The sequence below is a fragment of the Pteropus vampyrus genome, unplaced genomic scaffold (genome assembly GCF_000151845.1).
Source record: "Pteropus vampyrus isolate Shadow unplaced genomic scaffold, Pvam_2.0 Scaffold217, whole genome shotgun sequence".
Lineage (NCBI taxonomy): Eukaryota > Metazoa > Chordata > Mammalia > Chiroptera > Pteropodidae > Pteropus > Pteropus vampyrus.
In genome coordinates, this window is record NW_011888998.1 from 507,657 (window position 1) to 532,370 (window position 24,714).

The following is a 24,714-nucleotide window of genomic DNA, read 5'->3' on the forward strand; positions in this document are numbered from 1 at the left end:
ACTCTTTATGACCTTCACATCATTGGTGTTAGCCCTGAAATCTATGTCCTTGTCCCATGACTCGTGTCTGATACTAGGTCACAGATCTCTCAGGGATGGGCCAAGAGCTTTGGTAAAGCTTCACTGTGCCCTGGGTATTGTTTTAAAATGTTATATTTGTTTCCTCGGGCTGCCGTAACCAAGTACCACAAACCGGGTAGCTGACAACAACAGAAATGTATTGTCTCACAGTTCTGGAGGCTGGAAGTCCAAGATCAAGGCATCAACAGGGTCGTTCTCCCTCTGAAATTGCCTCTTCCTAACTTCTGTTGATGGCAAGAAATCCTTGATGTTTCTCGTCTTGTAGCGGCAACACTTCGATCTCTGCCTCCGTTGCCACACGGTCTGCTCCCTGTGCGTTTCTGCCTCTGTGTCTCTTCACCTCTGTTATAAGGATACCAGTTATATTAGATTAAGATCTGCCTTACTCCAGCGTGAACTCACGTCAACAAATTACATCTTCCACAACCCAATTTTTAAAAAAAGGTCATTCTGACATCCCGGGGATTAGGGCGTCAATATATCTTTTAGGGAAACATTTTACTAACTGCTCTTATATTTGATTTTTGGCTTCTTAAAGTCCTTTCAGGAGCTTTTGGTATTGTGTCTTTTGTTTCTTCCCCTCCTTCTCCAACAAATCTGTGAAGCGGGTTTTATGTCCCCATTTTCTAAATGGGGAAATTAGCGTTTAAAACAATGAAACAATCTGTCAAAAGTAGAGGTGACAGTAGAATCCACGTCTCTCGCTTCCTAGTCCACCGCTTCTAAGTTACCTCCTCCCCCAAGCCCAGGTATTTGTCAGTTCAAGATATCTGAAATGCGAGGATTGTAAGTAGATTCCAGTCAGTTCCCACAGTATTTATTTTTTAAAATAAAAATGCATTCGCTAAAAAAAAAAAAAAATGCATTCGCCGCTTACATGTCAGTGGGTGCCTACCCTGTCTCCTCCTGAATAGAAACAAGGCCTTGCTAAGGAGACTCCGGGGAGCCATTTTTGTCGTGCTGAGCATAATGTTCTTGGAGGAATTGTCCCTCTCCTCTTCTAGGTGAGCCTGGCAGGCTAACAGTCCTAGGTTCCTGTCACCATCACTGACATAACAGGGGAGAACACAGGCCTCAAGTCACACCAGTCAGGCTCCCTCTCCCGGGAAGCGAACACTGAGTGTGACCCCACAGGGAGGACGGGCGCCTGGAGCTGAGTTGTGTGTGACAGACGCACAGGGAGAGACAGTTCCCAAGTCCCCAGTGCCGAGACCTCCAGCGCTACCCGGCTTCTGTCCTTCGCAGGCCGTGTTGCTCATCTCTTCCCACTGCTTCTGTTCTCTACTAAAGAACTCTGGCACGTGCCTCCTACCGTAGGAGGGGGACCGATGACTGTCCTGCCTGCTGAGGGTGTCAGCAGTCTCAGGACTGTGACGTCTGATTCCTTCTGTAAGTAAAGTTCAAGAGCAGGCTCAGCATCTTTGGCTGGGAGCTCATAAAAGAAGAACTTGCACTTTGAAGGGTGGTAAGGGTAGAGGCAACATGTGAGAATTTGCTCAACACCCCACAAACCTAGGCTGTGTAAAAGACACCAGGGCTTGACCGCAAGTCCAGGCCTCAGGACCACAACAAGCTCCTACTCCTTGGCTGCAACACCCGCCTCTTGTCTTCTCAACTCTTGCGAGGTTATAATATGCCACTAACTCCTAGAACAGATAAACCTCCAGTCAAGGCCAAGCACTGTGGCTTAAACAATAAAAGATTATCTCTCATTCATGAAGAGTCCCATGGAAGACTTGCATAATTCAAAGACCTAGGCCCTTTCGTCTTATGGTTTCCAAATCCCCTGGGACCTCAGAGTCATTCTTTCTGTCCTGTAGACAGGAAAAGAGTGTGGCAGATCCTGCAAGAGGTTTTACTGGGCCAGGTCTGAAAGAGGTTAAGGTACCAACAGAATATTTCCTCTACATCTGTCCAACTTGAGCGCCAAGAGGGCAGGAGCTTTGTGTTGCTCACCATTCTGTTCATTCGCTGAAACACAGTCCATGGCCGCACCTATCCACAGGGGCTGGAGATGCCGTCCAACTGCGGCGTGGAGGTGTCAGGGGCTTTGACGACCACCAGCAGTCTCTGCCTCAGCGGCCTTGACCTTTTCCCTCCCGCTTCGTAAATGTCAGTGTGTCTCAGGCTCTCCCTCAGCCCTCTTCTCTGTCCCTCTCTCCCCTGCCCTTTCACACACAGGAGACCATGTGCCTCTGCATGAGTGTAACCTATGGAGGCAACCCTCACGTCAACATGTCGAAATGAACGATTTACAAAGCTATGACTTTTCCGAAATAACTCCTACATCTTTGTTTCTCGTCCTGCACTGTGCAGCCTGAGCTCTAGTCCTGCCATTCATTCATTTACCCAACAAATATTTACGGAGCCTTCTTTTGGTCCTGGTTCGATAAGGGGAAACTTTTTTTAAATGCCTGAGTCAGAAGCTTATATTTAACATTGTATTGGGAAGTTTAATTCAAAGGAAGCAAGAGAAGGGAAGTAAGGAAGCGAGACAAGGGGAATAAGTACGAGGTGAGGACAGATTTGCAACAAACACAGCTGTTGCTGGGCTGGCGCAGAATGGTCTGATGGCAGCGGATGAGAGTGGGGGCGGGTTTGAACTTCTATCTGCTGGTTACCTTTTACTCCTGGCTTAACTGGTCAGAACCCGCCCATGAGCGTTTAGCCCCTCCACTCCCAATTCGTATTCCTGGCCTCTCCAGGAAGCTACTAGGAAGCCAGGGCCACCAGCCTGGGTGCAAGCCTAGCGCTGGCTTTTTCTCAGTCAGCACCCTGCTGGCAGGCTCCTTGACCTGTAGATATGGTTCTCACAGATTCAAGACCAGGGAGATGGCTTAAGCTGTCATCAGAATTGCTCTGGCTGGAAGCAAGACAAGGGGCTGTGGCTGGGTGGGGTGGGGGCAGTCAAGGCCAAGCACTGAGCAGTGTGGTCTGGGGACAGAAACGTGAACAAGACAGTGTACACCTTCAACAAGCTTAACTGGTGTCATGGAAATGTCCTGCTGGTACATCAACCTCAGTTTAGACAAAACAGAAGCCCCGTATCCCCTTCCAATCTCACTGTGTTTCTCATGTCAGTTAGGGGCATCATCGTCCCCTCGATTATGCAGGCTCGTTCCTCCATTCCTGCCTCACAGTCCTTCCCACTTTCCCAGGACATCTTCAATTAATATTAATAAGAACCCTCTAAATGCTTGGAGTGAGAGAGGAAAGGCGTCTTGCTCCCCACGGAATACCCAGCACCCAGCTCCCCGGTCCTCTGTAACGCCTGCTGAAGGATTGAACTCGTCAGCGATTTCATATTCACAACAGCCCCGTCGGTTCTGTCACAGATTTGCTTCTGTGACTGGTCTCCTTGTCCCCATTCCCCTAGTCATGACCTTTCACCAGGAGTACTTCAAGAACACCCTGATGCTCTGATTCTGGTCTCTCCTCCTTCCAGACGCATTTCTGAAACCTGTCTCCAATCGCTTCCTTCCCTTGCTCCAGACTTCTCAACAGATGCCTCCTGTGCACCCAATGAAGTCCAAGTCGACATGACTTTGGGGGCTCTCTAGGGCCTTCCCTCAGGGTGACCTCCTGTCCATTCATAGCTCATCCACCCTGGACCCAATGGAACCATCCTCATTTCCTCCCAGGATTTTTTCTACCCTGTTCGCCAGCGGAGGACACTCACCAAAATGGCCCCTTTTCAACGATTGTTAAGGGGCATTAGACACAGTGCCGAGAAAAACCAGATAGGAATCTCAGTCCCGCAGGACACACACTGCGAGGGGGTCGCCGACTTGGAGCCTCATGTACTCTCTTCAGCCGAAATTCAGTGTCTCTTCTCCTGACTACCTAGGGCCCACCGCTCTCCCGAGTCACTTCTTATTTTAAACTCGACTCCTTCCCCTACTTACAACACACCTGCACATGTTCAGATCCTGTGCATCCTCCAAGCTCTGATTCAGATACCTCCTTTCCATAAACCCTTTTCTTCCTCTAGAAGAAAAATTCCCACAACCCTTTAGCTGCATTTCTTATATCATTATTTGTACCATGTCTTATTTCCACTGGTAAAATGCAAATATCCATTTTGCACCCCCCCCCCGACAAGTCTGACAGACTCCGATAATTGAATGAATGTATGCAGGAGGGAAGGAAGGAAGGACATTCAATGAATACAGTGTCAGAGCCTCCCCCGCAGGGTAGAGGCTGGTCATCGTTCCTCCCTGGAGCATGTGTAAGAGGTAGAGAAGGGAAGTTGCTGACTCTTGATCCATGTGGACTGAGGAAGTGGGGCCTAGAGGCCTGAGAGTGGTTGGTGACTTGGCTGCCAAAGGTGTTAAGGATAGTTCTGCAAACATCCCCTAAAGGTGTAAGTTTCAGTTCCATGTTCAGAGGCTGTAAGGACTAGCTGAGGATAGCGCACTTCCCCTATCCCAAAGGACCCACGGCAGCAGCTCCATGGTCACGTTTACATGTTCCCTGAAAGAGGCTCACATGGGTCTCTGCAGGCTCTCGTCCTCAGCCTCGCTCTTTCTCTCTCTCTGTCGCTGTCACACACACACACGCACACGCACACACGCACACACGTACACACGCACACGCACACACGCACACGCACACGCACACACACACACGCACACACACGCACACACACATGCACACGCACACTGTTTAAAGCCTGGTCTCAGAAAAGTATGTGTCTGGGAAGAGAGTGGATTCTAAAGGGCAACAATTTAAGAATAAATTGGCCATCATAAACGGTGGTTGTCTTGAGGGTGGGCCGAGGCACCTTTTCCCAAATAAGCAAAATAGAATATTTTGAGGAAACACATTTTGCAGTTTTTTCAACTTCAGTGGAATATTATTAAATATTAAAGTCCAAAATTACACTTCAAGGAAATCACCGCGCCCTCCCTCCAGGTGTATTTGCTAATTGGAACAAGGAAATGACCTTCAACTGGAGATTTCTTCCACTAAAAACTCCTTACCAAGCCTAATCTGGCACTGTGCGTCGCTGAGTGTGGGGTTCAAGGTTACTAGCTCTGCCTTTGAGGAATGTGTAGTTTCGTTGACCATAGACGGTAGCAGCATCAGACTCAACACTGGCCACAAGAAAGAAGTTTTTGACAGGAAAGATTATTAAACATAGGAAAGGGCCACAAAGGAGGAAAAATCCCATCTCAAAAGGAACGGGGGTGAAGGCGTGCATCGAATATATTACAAGCCCTAAGAGGATCCCCTGGAATCTGGTGACTCACTTAATTTGGACATGTCTAAACTCACTTTGTTTCCCTTTTATCTGAAGAATAGAGCGAAGAAGCAAAACGGAGTCACTGCCATCGAGCTGCTAAATTACTAAAATCAAGGAGGCTGAGGAGTGAGGAAATTATTCTGATTTTGTTTTAACTAGTCTGGGAATTTAACTTGAAATTTTCAGTCCTGCATCAATGCCTGGATGTACATCACACCTCCAGATAACCCTCTGACTGCCCCCACACCCGCCACAGTGGATTAAGAAAAGAGTGGTCAAGTATCCAGACCACCTGACATCCAGTAGCCAGACCACCAGTAATCTAGAGGAAGACCATCTTGGACCGATCCAGAGGCTAAGGATGCAGGACTGATTCTTCTCGAGAATATGATTTTTACTATAAGAACTCTTAGCTTCCCTTTCTCCTTTGGAACACTTAAAGACCCTTGAATAAACCTTTATCATTTATTTCTAGCCAAAGCCACCAGACTCTTTTTGAGTTCCTTTGACATGTCTGCCAATCATAGTTACCCAAAGCATGGTTCCAGACAGTTCAAAGAGATACCAAAATTAGTCTCATACTAATAGCATCTTAAATTGCTATAGTCTCCTAAATACTTCAGGTTGGATCACATATCCTCATCTGAGAGGCCCAGGAAGATGTCGGGACTTGCCTCCCATCTCACGAGTCTGGTGTGTGTGGTGGTGGTGGTGGTGGTGGTGGTGGTAGCTGTAGTGATGTAGTATGACGTGGTGTATACAGTTTTAGGGTGAAGGCAAAGCGTAAGAACCAGAACCTCTCCTACCCAGTCTGGTAGTGGGACCAAATCTACTACACATGTGAGTCCAATACTTCAACAAACAAAAGGGCCCCTTTGCTAGGTGGCTTCCAGCAGCAGGAACAGAAGTTCCTAAAATCAGCCAGAGGCTTTTTATGGTGTCGACAAAGCCATGTTACCTGGCAGGTCCTCTGACTACCAGCTCCTACCCTGAAGTCTTCCATCTCTCATCATCCCCTAGGGCAGAGTCCCTGTAAACTAAATTCTCACGAGGCCCGGAATCCAGTCAGCTCTGAAGCCTAGCTATTCCATTCCACCCCACCCACTCCACCCACACAGCTGAGGTCACCCTGGCCCAGCCTCTTTTGCAACTTTCCCAAGTCTGTGCATGAGAGGGAGAGAAGGAAAACCCAGAAGGAAGTGGCTTGGCCTCAACAGACTCTTTTTGCTCCCAAAGCCTTTTTCCTCTGACTCGGCTTAGACTGTTCCTCTAAAAGGAGACCCCCAGACTCAGAGAGAACTCCCACCTGCCCTCGGAGGCCGAATGCCAAGCAGCCACACCTGTAAGTGTGTATGTGTGCGTGTATGTATTTGTGGTGGTGTTTTTCTTGGTTCTTGGTTCTTCCGTCTGTCCTAGCAGCCCCCAGAGGTATTTGTGTTTTGGTGGGGAGGAGTAGAGTCAGGTAATGAAGGATGAGGCTTAGCATCTGGCAGCTGAGGGCTTACATCCGGCCCTAAGACCCCTAACTCCGGAGAAACTCCGGCGGCCTGGCAGCGAGTCAAGCAGAGAAGACTCTCCGCCCAGCCCAGGGAGCTGGGGCCCGGCTCGGGTCTCTGCACAGGCCATCGGTCTCCAGCAGGAAGGCGCAGCTGCTGGGACAGTCAGAGGAAGGGCAGCTAGAAACTGGAGCCTTTCAGGAGAGCTGTCCTGCTAGAACCGGAAGTCCCCTTGACACATCGACAGGATGCCTTCTGAGATGGAAGCATCTCATCCAAAGGGTCTCATCAGGGAAGGGGAACTCCTAGAGTAGGAAGTGTCCTTCTTCTAAATCATAAGTATGTCTCTTGCTCTGCAATGCTAGGTGAGCCAATGAGTGGAATCAGACAGACCTGGCTTCTAGTCTCTGCTTGCCTCAGGAATCCATTGGGCTGCAACAGCGTTTTGTAAATTGCAAAGTGCCCTATAATTGCCAGGTACCGTGTATTAATAAAAGTAATTTATTTGGGCTTACCGATCAATCCCCCATATACAAGTGCCTTAGAGATAGCAATTGGTCTATATCCTCAGACCTTCATAATACTAATATATAGTAAGCATATAGTATATGTGCTGGATGGATGAACAGATAGATGGACAGACGGATGGATGGATGGATGGATGAATAAATGGATAGATGGGTGGACAGATGGGTTAGGTGGATGGATGGATGGGGATAGGTGGATGACTATTTATTGAAGACTCAATATTCCCAGCATGGGTCAGGCTCTTTGGAGGGATACCGAAAGATGTGAGACACGGTCCTGCCCTCTGGACGCTGCCAGTCCACTTCAGGAGAACTTAAAGAACAGGAATGCTGAGCTTCCTGAAACCAGGGTTGTGGGTGCTCTTCCCAGAGGGAGCATGTCTAGACCTGCTAGGATTTAGGTGGGTAAGGCAGAGCTGCGAGCTTCCAAGGAGGCAATAAAGGCTTGTGCTCCCTAGATAGCCTCTTTTCAAAGACAAACTTTACTCCCAAGATTGTAAATCCCATTACTTTTAGGGCGGATATATTTGTCATTTTCCAAGGCACAGGAGCAGGGAAGGGAGGCACTGAAAGTGGAGTAAGATGAGGGGAGTGGAGAGACTTTGCCTGCTGCAGAGTTCTCATCTGCCCCCGCTCACTGGTCTCCCGTGTCCCTTCTCCTTGTCACCCCACACAATCGAGGCAGAAGGCTGTGCCTGGGTCCTGGTTGAGGCAAGTGGGGTAGGGAGAGAAGGAAAGTGGGAATGTGAGAACAGAGCAGGGCCAAAGGGTTCTTGTAAGACGGGCCCCAAACCCCAAGGCTTTTTAATTTTAATTTTTTAAAATTTTTGTGAGGAGACATCAAACCAGTCTTTCTGACTCCTCAGGGACTGGGCTACACTGTAGCTTTGGCAGATAGGCAGGGCCTGGGCTCCAATCTTAGAAGTGCTGCCAGGCAAGAGGGGGAGAAGAGTTAGTCACAAGCAATGCAGAGCAGTGGCCTGCAAGGTCTGCTGTGTGGACCTGAGCTGGCTGGAGGCAGGGCCCTGCAATCGAAGCCTGCTTTTCACTGTTATTTAACAGTGGAGGGCGATGACTCAGCCTGGCCTCTAGGAGGATGCCCTGGTTCGAAGCATCTGAGTCATCTGAGTGGGCAGGAGGAGGCCTAAGAGGACAGGCTTTGCCAAAGTTCAGTCAAGTGAGAGCAGAGAGGACATGCGAAGGGACTTCGGCCACCATCTGAAGTCTGCACACGCCTCCTCGGCGAGCCCAGCCGGTGTCTACTCTCAAGCCACCCTCCCTTGTCACCGATGTAGTCCTGGTCACCCTGTTGCTGCTGCCAGTTATCCTGGGCCCAAGGACCTGGCTATTTTAAATAACAGCCTTTGCGAATTCCTGCCCTTCTGGGAATCGGCAGTGGCAGCACACATCCAGGGGAAGAGGACCAGGTGGAAGTGAGGTAAGGGGAGCTCAGGGTCAAGGCTGACGTGAGTTACAAGGACCTGGAAAAGAAAAGACTCAAGTAAAATTCGAAGAGAAGACTTTCAACCACAGAAGGGCTGGCATGTGGTAGAGGAACTGAGCATTTCTTGTGAGCCCCCACCCCGCCCTGGAGAAATCCACCCCTAGGGGTGGGGAAGAAGCTCTGTGGAGGCAGGTCTGGCTCTATCTTTCCATGAATGTAGTGAAGACAACTCAAGCACTGGGTAGGAGATTGCACTATATGACCTTTGAGGTCCTACCTGCCGCTTGCTAACGTAGGCTCCACTAGGAGCTTGAAATCAGCCATGGTGAGAATATTTACACCATAGAGCGTAGGAGGCTCTGCAAATCTGCTTCCTCCTGGCCCCCTAGCTGTTAACCATTTTCCTGGGTCTTCCTCAATTTGGAGAGCCAGTCGTGCTATGAGAACATGACACATGCCATCCTGCATAATTTGCCACAGCCATAAGTGACGTCTATTTTACCAATGAAGAAACAGACTCACCAAGGTTAAGTAACTCATCCAAGGTCACAAATGCATGGAGGTGGGATGAGAACTGACTTCAAAACTCATGATCGCTCCGTGGGACCAGGCGGCCTTCTTCTCCTGCCCCAGACACAAAGTGATTCGTCCTGTCAGGAAGTCACACTCAGATGACAGAGCTGCCATCCATCCACATGCTCTTTTAAAAGAAATGTTAAGTCTTTATTTGATACTTTTTAATTATAACAACTTAGGCTTGTGTAACAAATTTTAACATAACATACATAAAATAAGACAATAACTCCTAGCCTCTAATCTAACTTTCTTCACCTCCTAGTAATCATTTAGTGTGTATTTATCTGTAGCTTTCAGTGTATTTACAGGACAAGCATATAATATAATATTAAACATATAGTCATACACATAGAATTGTTGCTTGTTTTTATACAATTGGGGTCATACCATACAAAACAGTCTTTTTTATTTAAATTATCGTTATATCTTCCTACTTCATTACTTCATTCTCACTCAAAGTATAAATAGAATATAATTTATGTAGAAAGTGTCTTATTGATGGATATTTAGGTTACAACAATTCTCTTCAGCAATCATTTTTGTACAAATGTGTGTTTGAGTATATGTGTATTTCTATAGCACAGATTCCTAGAATTAAAGCCTACGGTATGATGAGCATATTAGTTTTGATATTGTCAAATTGCTCTCCAAGAAAGATGGTGCCAATTCATAGTCCATCAACAATGTATAAGAGTGTTACCCCTATACACTTGCCAGAACTAAATATTATCATCAATCTTTTTAACTGTTGCCATTCTAGTGAGTTAAAAAAGTGGCATTTTAAATTTGCATGTCTTTAAAACTTAGTAAGGTTATCTTTTCAAAGCTTACTACTAATCATGTATAAGACTTCTGCTGGTTACTCATTCATATTCTTTGCCCACTTTTATGCTGTATGTTGTCTGTAGACTGCTTTACACATAGTGGGTACCGATCCTCTGTTGTACATAACACATAGACTTTCTAGCTCCTCCCCACATGCAGTCTTCCCTTCGTATGTACACCAGCTCTGCTGCTCCATGCCAAACGCACACCACCCAGCCCCCAAGCCTCTCTGACAGGGGCCCCGAGTGGCAGGGTACGTGACCCTCATTCTAGTTTTGCAGAAGGCACTAGGACCTAACAGTTAAGGGTGGGATCTCCGGTGTTAGGCCTGAATTCAAATTAAAGTTCCAATTCCAGGATCTACCTCTTATGGGCTGTATCTCTAGAGATGAACTACTTAACGTCTTGAACCATCTGTTTCTCAGTAATAAAATAGAGATAATAATGTCATTCCCACAGGCTATTTTTTCATGTGCTAATAATAGTCACAAAATAGCTAACATTTCTTGAGCCCTTAGTTTATACCAGTAGATGTATTAATAATGTATGATATCGTTTAAACGTATTAGAATAACGTATTAATCCATTTACCCTCACACTGATATACATATTATTTATTTACATATTCACAACGCCCTCTCTAGGTGCCAGGAAGTAAATGTCAGCTTACAGGATGAGCCACGTGGCCATGTCCCAGCGTGAACATTGTCCTCCGCCTCACTGCAGCGCCCCTCCCACCGTCACTTCTGTCACTTTGGTTGCCTTTCTCTCTATCTCCTCCCACTCTACTAGGGTTTGGTGGGGCTCACCAGACCTTAGCACAGTGCCCTGGGCCCTGGGCACACACATTCTATGCATTGGAACTCAGGAGGCCGGGAGGCAATGTGGCACAGAGGAGCCCCCTCTGGCCTCCAGTTCAAACACCAGCTCGTCCACGTGTTACCTGCGTGGCCCTGGTTGAGTTACCAGTGACCTGGTTTCTCTGAGCCCCAGTCATAAACATCTCATAGGGCTATGGGGAGGATTCCCTAAGCTCTACGGATGCCTCCGAGCAGCCCACTGGGGGTTCCTTCCCCACTTCTCCCCCTTCCCCTTCCACGACCCCGCCTCTTCCCTTTTGTTCTGACTCCCTTCCCAAGGCACTACATTGGCTTTTGAAGCTAAGTCAGCACGCTGGTACCAAAGCCTTTAGGAGAGAGCTCCCCACTGCTCCCCACTCCCCTTCTGGAGTGGCGGCTGATGCTCAGAGGCCTGTGCCTTTCAGGACTTTCTGAACCACTCTCCCTTGGCTGGTTTCCTGTGGGCAGCCACACCCATGACAAAACGCCAGCCCCGGTTAATACCTTGAGTCCTCTTCCTCACACGTCTGCAGCATAGGACATGTTTCATGAATGAATGAATGAATGAATGAGTGAATGACAGGATCCTCGGTCTGATATTCATGACTCCTCTCAATCTTGCTCCCTCTCTGGGCTTTCCTCTCTCCACGTCCTTCGCCTCGCCCCGCCCTGAAGCAAACCATCCACCTTCTCCACTCACCTGTTCCCAAGTCATTCCCTTTCAGAGGGTCCTCACCTCCCTCTGAAATACCAGCCCCCAGCCACGGCTCTCATTTTGTCCGGGCCCAATTCGGTTGCCGGCTTCCCTCCCCCACTGAATTCCCACAGCACTTCCTCTGTGCCTCTGTTGGGGCATCCGACACTTCCTCTCTGGAGTAATTGCTCAGCCCTACCCTTTCTCCCCGGGAGTGGGTGGGGGAGCTGTCCTCTTTGCTTCATATTTGCTCCTCTCGTGTCTCGTGCAGGGCTTCGCATACAGTAGACGTAAAATAAAATGAATAAATATATGTAAATTTATATATGTATTTATAAAATGCATGCAAACACATATATTTTTCTCTTCTAGAAAGAGTATATGTTTGACATGTTTATTGTAAAAAAGTGGAACACACTAAAAGGCATAGAGAACAAAATTAAAATCATATTATGTCCTACTACTCAAAATTAACCACTTAAATTTTTTATATATTTCTTTCCAGAACTTTTTCTATACAAGTAGGAATTCATTTTAGTATTTGGGGTGGTATGGCATACACGGTTTAGTGTCTTCTGTTTTCCGTTTAGACCCTATGGCAGCGCGTACCCACATTATTATAATATGCTCGAAATCTCCTTTCTGATGACTGCTTCGTAGTCCATGGTGTGCCATGATTTATTTAACCACTTCTTTAATGTTAGATGTGTATAAATAATCCTGTGAAGAACATTCTTGAACAAGAGTCTGCCCGCATTTCGGATTATTTCCTTAGGACAAATTCCTAGAAATGGAGGGCAGGAACATGTTGAAGTCTCTCACCACTTGCTGCCAAGTAGCTTTCCAGAAACATGTACCAATTACAACCCCACCAGCTGCCTTAGAGAAGAGCTTTTGATTCTGCAATTGCAGCAACACCTCGGCCTGGGGGAGGGGCTCTCTTCCATCCAAAGCCTCGCAGGCAGTCCTGACAATGGACCCCTTGTCCTGCCCCCATCTCCTCTTCCCACACTGCCCTCCATCCTGGCTCCAGGCTTGACTGTCAGCAAGGCTTTTGTTCAATCCTCTCTGGCCTTCCTGGCACTCCAGCCTGCAGGGTTTGTAGAGCTGAAGAGTGACAGATGCACCTGTCTTGTGGAGTCACCACCCTTCCAACCTTGGGGAAGCTCCCAGGGTAAGTTAAAGGGAGGGTACGTAAGTGTGGCTGAGGTATCCGCTTGTTTTGGGGAACAACCTTGGCCCCTGGCAGTGATCTACACATCTAGGAGGGGAAAGCAGAGGCCACCTCAGCCACAGAGGACTTTCTGGCCGGCATGTAGACTACTTCTGTTTCCTTATAGGTTCTGAAGCCCTTCCATGAATCCCCGGAAGAAGGTGGACCTGAAGCTCATCATCATCGGAGCCCTGGGGTATGCCAAGCTCAGTCTGGGGTCTGGGGGTTGGGAAGCAGCCCCTAGCCAAGGGAATTGAGACCTCCTGGATGTGTTCCCACCTCTCGTGGGTCCCCCTCTGATTCAGGGTGGTGCCAGGGGGAGCATCCCACCCCAAGGAAGAGAGCTCTGGTGGGAGAAAGAGGCTGGGGGCAGACTACCCGGTTTCTGGTCCAAGCCCTGCAGTCACAAGCCACTTAGCATCTATCTATCTGCCTTCCCATCTCCTGCCACATACAGGAAAGACCTGACCCTTGCTTTGCTTTGGGGACTTGGGTCTCTCCAAACCAATTCACTCACTGGTCCCTACTTCTGGAAACCATGCCCTACGTCCTTGTTACTCGAAGTGTGGTCCTTGGACCACAAATGTTTGACATTCAGAATCTCAGGGAGAAACAGTGGTGAGAGGGGCATGGTAAGATCTTAAGAATGGTATGAATGTGTGTGTGTGTGTTTGTGTGTGTGTGTGTGTGTGTGTGTATGTGTGTGTGTGTTTGTACATGTATGTTCACGTGTACCTGGGTTTTTCCCTCAGTGTAGGAAAGACCTCCCTCCTCCACCAATATGTGCACAAGACATTTTATGAGGACTACCAGACCACACTGGGGGCTAGCATCCTCTCCAAGATTATCATACTAGATGACACAACTTTGAAGCTACAGGTGAGCAGCCCTCCCTTTTCCTCTTCAACATGCATGCCTGAAAATCACCTGATGTTCTCTGGACAACCACTCACACAGCAGTGTGTACCATGAGCTAGAATGGTCTAGAGCAGACATCAGCAAACTTCAGCTTATGGGCTAAATTTGGTCCACCACCTGTTTTTGTCAATAAAATTTTATTGGTACACAGTCATGCCCATTTGAGAGCATGGTCTATGCAAGGTGCTTTCAAACTACAGCAATATAGTTGAGTAGTTGTAACAGACATTATGATCTACAAAGTCTAAAATATTTACTACATGACCCTTTATAGAAGAAAATTTGCTGATCCTTGATCTAGAAGGAAGGGCTCTAATCTAGGAGTTGTGAGGCCCCACTCCTCTCAGATTCCCTGGAAAACTTGGCAAGTGGCCTTGGGCAAGTCACTCCCAAGGTCCAAATCTGTCATATAGGAAGAATAATACCTGTCCTGACGACCGAAGGGAAAAACAAGAGCTCAGGTGTAAAAGTACTCTTGGATGCTAAATGTTGGTGCCAAGATACTGTAGTGTACGTGAGTGACAGGGTCAAGATGCCTGTGTGTGAAAGGACCACATGCATCTGTGCTGGGGCTGTCTGCTCCCTACTCAGAAAAGCAAGCTTTGACACAATGTGACCCAACTGGGCCTATCTCCAGCCACTCATCACAGCCCCACGGTGCATCTGCTCTTCCCCCCAGATCTGGGACACAGGAGGACAGGAGCGATTCCGCTCCATGGTGTCCACATTCTACAAAGGCTCCGATGGCTGCATCCTGGCTTTCGATGTCACTGACCTGGAGTCCTTTGAAGCCCTGAATACCTGGCGGGGTGATGTTCTGGCCAAAATCATTCCTGTGGAGCAGTCCTACCCCATGGTGGTGCTGGGGAACAAGATTGATCTGGCAGACCGGCAGGTACCATTCATTCATTTATTCATTCATTCACCAAATGTATGTGAGCACCAGCTATATACCAGGCACTGTGTTAGGCCCCACGCTACCTTAAGTAGTGGATATAGACACTTTAAAAGACAATTGTGATACAATACGGTAAATGCAATGATAGAGATACACCCTGGATATTTGGAGACCACAGAAAAAGTGCATGTGCTCAAGGCCAGAATCTAGAAAGGGCTTCCTAGAGAACATGGCTTCAAAGCTGATGAAACAGCGTGAGCAAAGGCCAGAAATAGCATGATGTGAGCCAAGAATTGAGGTGATTTTGTCTAGAGACAGGGAGTAGAAAAATTAAGGCATCAGAGGTAGGCAGGTGGCATTTATTAACCTATAGAACAGTATTTCTAACCAGGGTCAGGTAGGGGGTCTGCAGTTATACATACTTGAATCTACAAGCCTTCTGAGAAAGTAGCATATAGTTTTATTAGCTTAAGCATATTCTCCTCATCTGACTAACTGCTTGATGGCTCTTCTGCTCCATGGCTGCAGCGACCCAACTCGTGTAGGTGTTTACTGCAGCGGCACTGGGCAGAGCTCTTTTCATCATTGCCGACTAATGAGAAAGGACTAGAGATAGACTTAATTTGTAAAAGATGCTCTGCCTGTTGCCTTTGGCCTTGGATCCCTCAGATGCATGTCAGACATAAATCCGCTGCAGCCACCAAACTCCAAGGGTCAGGTGTTAAGTTTCCCAAGTTGCCTCCTGAAGCCCTCTTTTGGCTGGAGGTGAGGCCTTACTTGTTCTCCCTCTTGTGTGTGTGGGGGGGGGGCAGGGGGGGAGGGGTTGTGTGTACCCACAACACTACTCTCTCCAATGAAGTCCTTTCTAACCTTTCTTTTCAATCCTTTATATCCATGCTGTGGGTTTTAGAGTCACCTAACAGATTCTTGCTCATGAACCTTTGGAAATGCACAAGGTTTGAGGCAGGGGCGAGGAGGAGAGTCTGTCTCCCAACACATCTGTCAAATTGTAATGCCTCCTCTGAAACTTCCGCTTTAACATCCTGCTTCATACACCTATAATTCACAGGGTGGGAACCTGAGGGAGTGCAAGACCGAAAGTCTGACGTTTTCTAAGTAAAATAAGAGGCACCATCTTCTGTTGAGAGAGAACAAAGTAGGAGTCTTAAGAACAACGGTGAAGCTTTGCCAGTTACTCTGGAGAGAAACGGATAAAGGAGCTAATCAAGGACAAAGACAAGAACTGATAGGTGACACTCAGGGCTCAGCTGAAGGGGGATACCAGGAGTCTGAGGTGGAGCCTGTGTTGTGTTGTTCTGTGTTGAGTAAGAGCCAGGAGCAAGGCGCCTGGGACTAAGGTTTTTCCAGACAAGAGTAGCTGAGGAATAGAGCTGTGAGGGCACTGACAAACCTGGAGGAAAGAAGAGGGACAAGGAGAGGGCTGAAGGGCTGGGGCTGGGTATCAGAGGTTGAGGAGCAGGGGCAGGTGGACGAAATGAGGACATGAGGGGGATGCAGGGAAAGGAGAGCGTGGTCACAGAGTGAGGGACTACTCGGGATTTTACAGAGGTCCTAGGTCTGGCTCTGGGAAGAAGAGGCTGAAGCAGAGAGAAGGTGAAGACTGTTGGAGGGGAAGGAATTGTGAGGTGATCCTGAGGCGCGGAGGCTACAGGGTGAGGTGCGAGAGGGGGTGCTGGCAAGATGAGGAGCAGAGGTGAGGTCTTGAAGGTGTGGAAGGATCTGAGCCAAGCTTCAGGGGGAAGAGCTTCATTCTACAGAGGGAGGAAGATAAAAGCAGTGACTGCCCAGGCAAGCCCAGCCCCATCTCTGGCATCTGTGACGAGTGGGGTGTGGAAATAGCCCCCACTGGGGAGAGCGACTGGGGGAGGTGACTCCAGGGAAAGCCAGGATTCAGTTAACACAGGAAGGCGAGAGAGGATCCTGGAGAAGGGAGGACGAGGGAAGTTTGTCTTCTCACAAGGTCGGCCCAGGAAGAGGGTTTGCAGGGAGGTGGAGGAGGAGGACCCACGGGAGGACCACAGAGGTGACACGGAGGACAGGGAAGTGGAGAGGAGGAACTGGGTGTGGGAAGCGCAGAGAGACTTCAGTTCAGAGACCCAGGATCATAAAGCCAAGACCCAGGATCATAAAGCCAAGAGGTGAGGCAGGGAAGCGACTGCCCTCACATGTCCTGACTTTGGCACAGACTGAGCAGACGGTATTGCCGGACGCTGTCTGGGTGTGGAGAAATGGAGGAGGCGAGCTGAGAGGCATCTTCTCTGGACTCAGATCCACCCTCCTGCATGTGCTTGGCCAGTTCTAGCTTCTTCATCTGTGAAACAGAGGCTAGGCACAGATTTTATGAGGATTAAAAGATGTTTATAAAGTACCTGGCAAGCTCAATAAATGAGAGCGATTATAATCCTCCTTCTTCTTATCTCCAAGGCACAGGCTGGGAAAATAATGGGCGATTTTCCTACTGAATAAAAAGAAAATGAATATTTAAAACTCTAATGCTAAGATTTGGGATGACGAAAAAATTTTGAAGCCGGATGAGGGTGATGATTGAACAACAATGTAAATGAACTTAATGTCCCTGCATAAAAAATATATATAGTCAGATTGATTTTGAAGAAATCACTGACCTAGATTTTTTTAAATCTCTCCTTTTTCTACAGAAAGTAATAGTAATGGAGGCGGGGGGACAAGGAAACAAACTGCAAGGAATTTATTCACTAGCATGTGAATTCTTTGCTCTATGCTCAAGGAGGCAATTTTTGACATATCACTGATTTATAATGTTGGGATTATGTTTTCTGAAAATGTTCTTTATTTTTGGTAGTGATTTAAGATATATTTGACTTGCTAATTTTAACCCATATTATTGATCATTTTAAATGTATATGAGATAGAAAGAATCATAAACAAAGTTAAACGAACTGGACTAATTTTGTCAAACGCTTGGCTTCTGATGAACTAGAAAAATTATAACAGGAAAAATAAAATATTTATAGTATATTATCAGCCAAAAGCCAAATTAATGAAAGTAACTTTTCCAAAATTTTCATACTTCTCATGCCCCCAAAATCACACCCTGAGTTCATTTCCACTGTCAGAGCCTAAGTTACAAATAACTGTTGTTTTATAAATAAAAGACAAGACAATTCTTAAAATCATGAAACTGTAACTGGAATGAGAGGAGAAAAGTGGAAAGTGCATCTGGGTGGTTTTGTTCCCAGGCTTTCTGAGGTTGAGTGAGAGAGGTGATAGGGATAGAAAAAGAACGTCAACTTGTAACGATCTCCGCTGATATTTCGGAGTTATGTATTTAATCATTGCATGGAAACGGAACAGAGAAAGAGAGAAGGAAATGAGACAAAATGTCTGTCATAACCTGGCTACTGATCAGGGGGCTATAGTCACAGGCTTGTCTTCCTAGCTCTGTCGCTGGGTGAGTTTGGCACCAATTCTGGCTTCCGCTTCTCATGCCATTAAATATAAAGAATCTCCCTGCCTTCTGGAGAAGAGGAGGCACTTGACTCCATTGCACTTCACTTCAATTTTCACTGCAACTCCTGAGCACCGAGGATGCGCCCAGTAAAATGCTCGGTGCCTGATGGGAGTGGGGGGCTGGGCAGGGAGGTGGGATACGAAGAAGGAAGGAGCCATCAGAAAAGTAAGTCCAGTCCTTGCCCTCAAGGACTTTAAAAGATACAAAGCCCTTTGTGTTCCTAAGATGCCATTGAAGTACAGGATGTTCATTCCTAATGAATATTTATTTGCACGCTAACTAATGAGAATAATAGTAATCGGCAGCCCTGCCATTCTTGATTCTTCCCCCAAACCGTTCAGGACTGATTTTCTCCCAGCTGAGGCTTCTTGGTGACTCAGCACGTCTTGGGCATCTGTGCCCACAGAAGGTAGTCGTGGCCAGTTCCGGGGCCCCTCTCTCCAAAGGCAGGAGGATCTTAGAGGTCAGAGGCCAAGACCGGGGCCTGGGATTTCTCCTCGCTTTGTGCAGTTTCAGCAGCTCCTTGTAGACGGACCGAGCAGAGGCGGAGGTGTCATTCGGGCTCCCCAAAGGGCAGGCTGCTTGGCAACCCCAGTCTCTAGCCTCCAGTCTTAGGTAGCAAGGCTCACAATGCCAGAGCAATGCTGGGGGACAGGAAAGGCCTGTGAGAGAGAGTCTTGAGCCCTGGGCCCAGCTCCCACTGCTGAGACCAGGGGAGCGAGGACCAGAGGCAGGACGCAGCAGTGGTGCCTTTCATCTCAATGTGATAAATTCCCAAATCCTGCAGGAGCAAAGGAGACGATTTGACAAGGGGCAGTCTCCGAGCTCCCCAGGTGTGCTATGTTCTAAGGGAGGGACAGAACGGTCCTTTCTCCATGAGAAAAACCTTGGCTCCCTGAAATAAAATGAAATAATGGCTACGAAGTCCCAGGCACAGCAAATGTTCAGCATATGTCATCACCTCCTCCCTGGAATGATTAGACATTAAACTCAGTGGTACCAATCATCTTCAGTAGTAACCCACAGGGCTACCAGAGCATTTTCCAATCCAGCATCCTCTGACTGTGATCAGTCATTTACATATGGTCAAAAGATATTCATTCAGCCTGCACTGAGGGCTCACGGCACCAGGCTGAGTGCTAAAAAAGGCCGGGACCTTGAGCTCAAGGAACCTACAGTCCATTGGGAGAGAGGGAAAAGCAGCACAGTTCTTGTGCAGTGTCCCGCAGAGGGCAGCTCAGATGCAAGGGGAGCACTGAGCTGGGACTTTAGCCAAACTCTGCCTTTCTCAGATGTGTGATCTGAGGCAAGTTGCTAAACCTCTCTGAGACTCAGTGTTCTTATCTATAAAGTGAAACTAATAAGACTCATTTCACGGAGTTATTGAGAAAATTAAATGAGTTCATATGACAAGGTAGCTAACACAGAATCGGGCCCACTGTAGGAGCTTATCAATGTTCCTAAGACTGTACCCTGAGTCTCCGCATAGCAGCAGGCCACCTAGGTGAGGTTCTGGTCAGCCACCTGGCAGAAGGAAGTCCTCATTCCTGCCTAGTGTCTGTCATGTCCATCTCCTTTTCATGGGACTGAAAAGGAGCCAATGGCAGGAAGAAGCTCCTAGTATAGGCCTTCAGAAGGCGGCACAGTGCAGCGGAATCTAATTCTGCTAAGCTTATGTTCAAATCCTGCTCAGCCCCACACTCTGAGCAAATCCTTTTATTCCCTAGTCCTCAGTTTCCTCATCTGGAAAGTGGAGCTAACAATGACCGCATCATAGATTTTTGTTAAAGAATAACATGTGTAAAGTTATGGATACAAGGAATGTTCTCAATAAATGGGGTGGGGATGGTGGGGATGGTGGGGTGGGGATGGTGGTATACTTGTGGGGATGATGATACAGGAACCATGAGCATTTCTGGGATAGTGGGGGGATGGTGGTATACTTGTGGGGATGATGATACAGGAACCATGAGCATTTCTTCCCATCGTTCAGGTGTCACGGGAGGTAGCCCAAGGCTGGTGTAAAGAAAAGGATATTCCCTACTTTGAAGTCAGTGCCAAGAATGACATCAATGTGGTACAAGCCTTTGAAACGCTGGCCGGTCAAGCTCTGTCAAGGGTGAGTGGCTGTGGTAGCAACACCTGCCTGGATTGCCCCCTAGGACAGGAGAACTAAGGAGCTTCCAGAAAAGAACACATTCGGCACAGGTGGGGAGGTGGGTGGGGCAGGATTGCTCATCGTCCTAATTAATGAGTTTCTGAATGGGCTCAACTGGACTCCAGCTCTGGAACCAGATGTCAGAGGCATAAAGCTACTTTAGCGTATGCAGACAGTGATCCCTCTACATACTGATTATCAAAATTATTTGTAGAGTTTCTAAAAAATATCATTCTATATCCCATCCCTGGAGATTTTAATTAGTAAGGATTTGAGAAGTGTGATCATGTTCAATCCTCAAAGAAGAAAGAGAATTCTCATGGTGCCAAGTATTTGTCCAAGTGGAGTATCAAGCCTGCAGGAGATGCTGACATCCTCCAATCAAAAACATGCGTAGATGTAGACTCCTGGGTGCAATTGTTCAGCTGCACGTGTTGAGTGTGTCACCTGTGCCAGGAACTGCGCGGAGCTCAGGGGCCCCTCTCTTGGGGAGACCTGAGTGGTTGCGGTGTAGGTATTGTATGGTGGGGAAGGACTTGGTGTTGGGGCCCCAGAGGAGGGGCACACAGCTCACACTGTAGAGGAAGGGAGGAGAGAGGAGAGGAAGAACAGGGAAGGCTGCCTTGAAGCAGTAGCGGAGTTTTAATGCCATTCTGATGTGGAGCCTGGAAACTCAGAAGCAGGCCTATGAGAGATTTGCACAGGGAGGAGCTTGGCTTGTTTTATTATTCTGCTGCATTTAGTTAAGGTGGGCTTCTTGGCAGAGGAGAGATCATCGTGACAATGATTTTGAATTGAGGAAATGAGCAAATGAGGATGGGAAATCGGAGACTTCTCATATGTAGAAGTGCTTGCCATCATCGAAGGTGATCGGCCTGCCTGGCCTTGCTCTGCCAGCAGCCCTGGAGAGATGCACTCCCGGGCTTATAGTCTGGGAGGTTCATGATGGAGAGAGGCAGCAGCCGCCTTTAGTGGCTGCCTGGGCAGGAGGCTCAAGCTTGCCATCCTTGTACCTTAGCACCTTAATCTCAGAGTTTGGCCCCTTGGGCTATTCTTATACTTTCCTCCTATTCTCCAGCCCTCACTGTCTCATGATAAAGGGAAGCAGAGGGTTGTCTACCTCTAGTGCACGGTCAAGAACTGTGGCTTTATTATATAGTCTGTTGGCTCCTAAAATACAAATGTGCCTGCTCATGCCATTCCCTTGGAAGGCTGAGGAGTCTTATTTGACCTTGTAGAGTGATATGTGATAAACAGCCCTCCATAAACACGGTACAATGATTGCCAACTGTTCAGTCACGGGGAAGCCATATCAGCCCACAACCAGTGTCTGTGTGAGGTTAACTTCTGTCCTTTCTAGAAAAGGATTGTCCTTTATTCTTGAAATTATATCTCTCCTGCTGTGTCACTTTTATAATGTGTGGTCTGTATAGATGGCAACTTGTCTGTTTGGTTTTTTTTTTGAACCTCCTACTTGGCAAAAGAATGGCTTGGCGACCCCATGTTTTTCCTCATCTTGATGGGGGAAATTTACTGATGAGAAGTCTAGAAGTCGCCGGGGTGGTATCTGCAGTCAGACTGACCCAGATTTGGATTCTGCCCTGGTGCTTTTAAGTGAACCCCTGGGCAAGACATGTGACTTCTCTAAGCCTTAGTTTCCCCATCTCTAAAATGGAAATAACTCAATCCTATGAACATTTCTTGAGTTGTCAGGCTGAACTGGAAGTACAGTCCTCAGTGGCTCCAAGGTCAGGTAGAGGAGGATAGTCACAAACAGACTGTCATCTGTCATGGAGTGAGGTAGATGCAACAGGGCGAGCGAGGTTGAGGTGTCAAGGGGACTCAGAGCTGGCTGGTGGCGAGAGTAGGCGAGGATGCCTCCCCAAAGAAGCAGCATGAGAGTCGTGTTTTGAAAGACGGTTCTTAGTTTGCAGGTGGACATGGTAGGCCGCTGGGGTGTGAACAGAAGGACAGACAGAGGCCCAGACAGGAATGCACAGGGCTCATGTGAGGAACCAGCCGTGGGTTCTGTCTGTAAGAGGAAGAAGCGTGGCTCGGGGGGAGCAGTGGCGTGGGACCACGGCGGGTAATGGAGCCCACAGGGTCCACAGCACCAGAGCACAGAGGCCTAATGACTTCAACCAGGACTTCAGACTTCATTGCTCTTACAAAGCCACAGGTCCATGCCTTCCAGACCACGCTGCGGGGCCCCGCAGGACACGCAGGGGCTCGCCCAACCGCGAAGCCCAACAGGGCACGCCGTCCTACAATGTCTGTATTATGCAGAGATTTGGAGGAGAAACGTTTCACGTTAAAACAAACACACTTACTAGGGCACGGAATGTAAAACTCATGCGGATGTGGATTTTTAAGGTGAAAGTGGAGTTTGCAAACCTATATTTTAAAGTCAAACAAAAGTTTTCAAAGACATTTCCTACAAGGCCCTCCTTCCCAGAGAGGTCAGTGCTCATTCACACCAGGCTCGAGTGTTTTGAGAGGAAGGCGTTTGAGGCGCTGCTGGAATAACGAAAGAAGCTCCAGACTTGGGGGGCGGGTGATGGGGGGCCGGGGAGGTGGGCAGCTGGGGCCCTGAAGCTTAATAGACCTGGGTCTAAGTCCCAGCCCTCCCTCACTCACTGTGTCCTTGACAAGTCACACATCCTCCCTAAGCCACCACTTCCCTCCCTTTAAAGTACGATATCTTCCTCCTGGGGTTGTCGTAAGGGCTAAATAAAACAGCATCATAGCACAGAGAAGGCATTGCATAAAAAGTAGCTATTTAAAAGCGGGAACGATGTACAAGGGTTTTCATCAGGGGCGTGTCAGTGGGTGGTCGTGAAGGCACTGCGGCAGTCCAGGCATGAGAGGATGAAGGTGGCGAGCCCAGGGTGGATGAAAGAGACTTTGGAGGGAGGACAATCAGGGGTTGAGGATGGGCCAGTGCAGGAGAGAAGGAATCGGGAAGTGTTTAGGCTGATGACCTAGTTCTACCCTGGCAAACGGGGGGACCGTTGGTTAGGAACGCTGTGGACCACGACGGGGAAGACGGGGGAAGCGGGAGCGTCGCGGGGCGGGGCCAACGCGGCCCACGGGAGCACGTGGCATTCGAGGGTCCGCGAGGGTCCCCAAAGTGTCTGAGTTCTGCAGTGAGCTCTGGATGGAAAGAAAGATTTGAGAGTAGAGCACCGAATAGGTACCCGGGTAACATTTTGAAAGGAAAGAAGATAGTTACTTTAGTGTCCCAGTCTGGCTTTCAAGGATTAAGGTATTTAGTTGCGCCAAAATATGATAAGAATGCCCTCAGAATGAAAGGAGGGACACCCGCCTGCTGCGCGGGATTTGGGATGGCAGCAGATTTTGCTCTCACCCTGTCGGCGGTGCCATCTCTCTTGGGGCTGGTCAGGCCCGGCTCCAGTGGCGTGGGCTGCAGCACGTGGTCCCAGTCCCTTTAGGGCTAATTGGAGAAAGACCAAATCGCTGTGTCCACGGAGGAAGCAGGTAAGCTCAGTGGAATTACAGGACCTTAATGAGGTCCTTAGGATGCAGGATCTAAAGGCAGGGCTGTGGTGGTGGCAGACGGCCACAATCACACCCCACGGAAAAGATGTGTGCATTCAGATGCTATGTGTGACTTTACAGTGAGATGTACATGTTTGCCTAGGGGACCAGGGCTTGGAGAACAGAATGACACAGGAAACATGTTGGCCGGCTGGCTACTTGGAAGTTTTACAGGAAATCTAAGGAGCAAGATGATGACATTATCAAGGGAAATGATGTCATCGACGGGAAGCGCTCAGGGCTGCCTTGGACCTGGGAGGCTGTGAATGTTACTGGGTGAACAGAGGTGGCGTGAAGACCTTAGCTTTGCCAAGGTGGTGAATGAGGGAGCTTCTCATACGTTGCTGAGGCAGCACCCTGTTTGTTCCTCGAATGAAGTGCAGGGGCGCTCAGGAAGCCCCCAGCCGCTCTGCGCTCTCACAGTCTCCTTCTGCCAAGGCCGGCACGGTGGACAATAGCATGGGTTCTGTTCATGGGGGCTTTGGGGGTCCCAGCCGGGCCTTGTGTGGACGTGAAGGTGGAGCACGCTCAGGGATGATGAACCAAGAGGCTGGCTTTCGTGGTGAGAGAGAAACCAAATAAAGAGAATCCTTTCAAAAACCTGTCTCACTGGGAGAAATGGATCAGTTGGCGTAAAGAGGGACTTAAATAATAACACTCTGCTCTTCCCCGTCCCATACTGCGAGCTTTAGAAAAGTCAGGATTTCTAACTACAAGTAGCTCAGTGGAGT

At 48.2% G+C, this 24,714-nt stretch overlaps 1 protein-coding gene across 1 annotated transcript; it reads left to right on the forward strand.

Moving 5' to 3' along the window:
* The first annotated feature begins 6,473 nt into the window (after positions 1 to 6,473).
* On the forward strand, positions 6,474 to 24,700 carry RAB7B (RAB7B, member RAS oncogene family). The gene is made up of 5 exons (XM_011372965.2): positions 6,474 to 6,668; positions 13,068 to 13,136; positions 13,693 to 13,819; positions 14,538 to 14,753; positions 20,261 to 24,700. The coding sequence occupies exons 2-5, from the start codon at positions 13,084 to 13,086 to the stop codon at positions 20,441 to 20,443; spliced, it is 579 nt and encodes a 192-aa protein (XP_011371267.1). The 5' UTR covers positions 6,474 to 6,668; positions 13,068 to 13,083; the 3' UTR covers positions 20,444 to 24,700.
* The last annotated feature ends 14 nt before the right edge of the window (positions 24,701 to 24,714 follow it).

What these genes read in the sequence shown, in the direction of transcription:
- RAB7B (XM_011372965.2), top strand. Translation starts at nt 13,084, where the DNA reads ATGAATCCCCGGAAGAAGGTGGACCTGAAGCTCATCATCATCGGAGCC. An exon ending in ATCATCATCGGAGCCCTGGG is followed by an intron (nt 13,137 to 13,692) that starts GTATGCCAAGCT and finishes TTTTTCCCTCAG; the next exon opens with TGTAGGAAAGACCTCCCTCC. An exon ending in ACACAACTTTGAAGCTACAG is followed by an intron (nt 13,820 to 14,537) that starts GTGAGCAGCCCT and finishes TCTTCCCCCCAG; the next exon opens with ATCTGGGACACAGGAGGACA.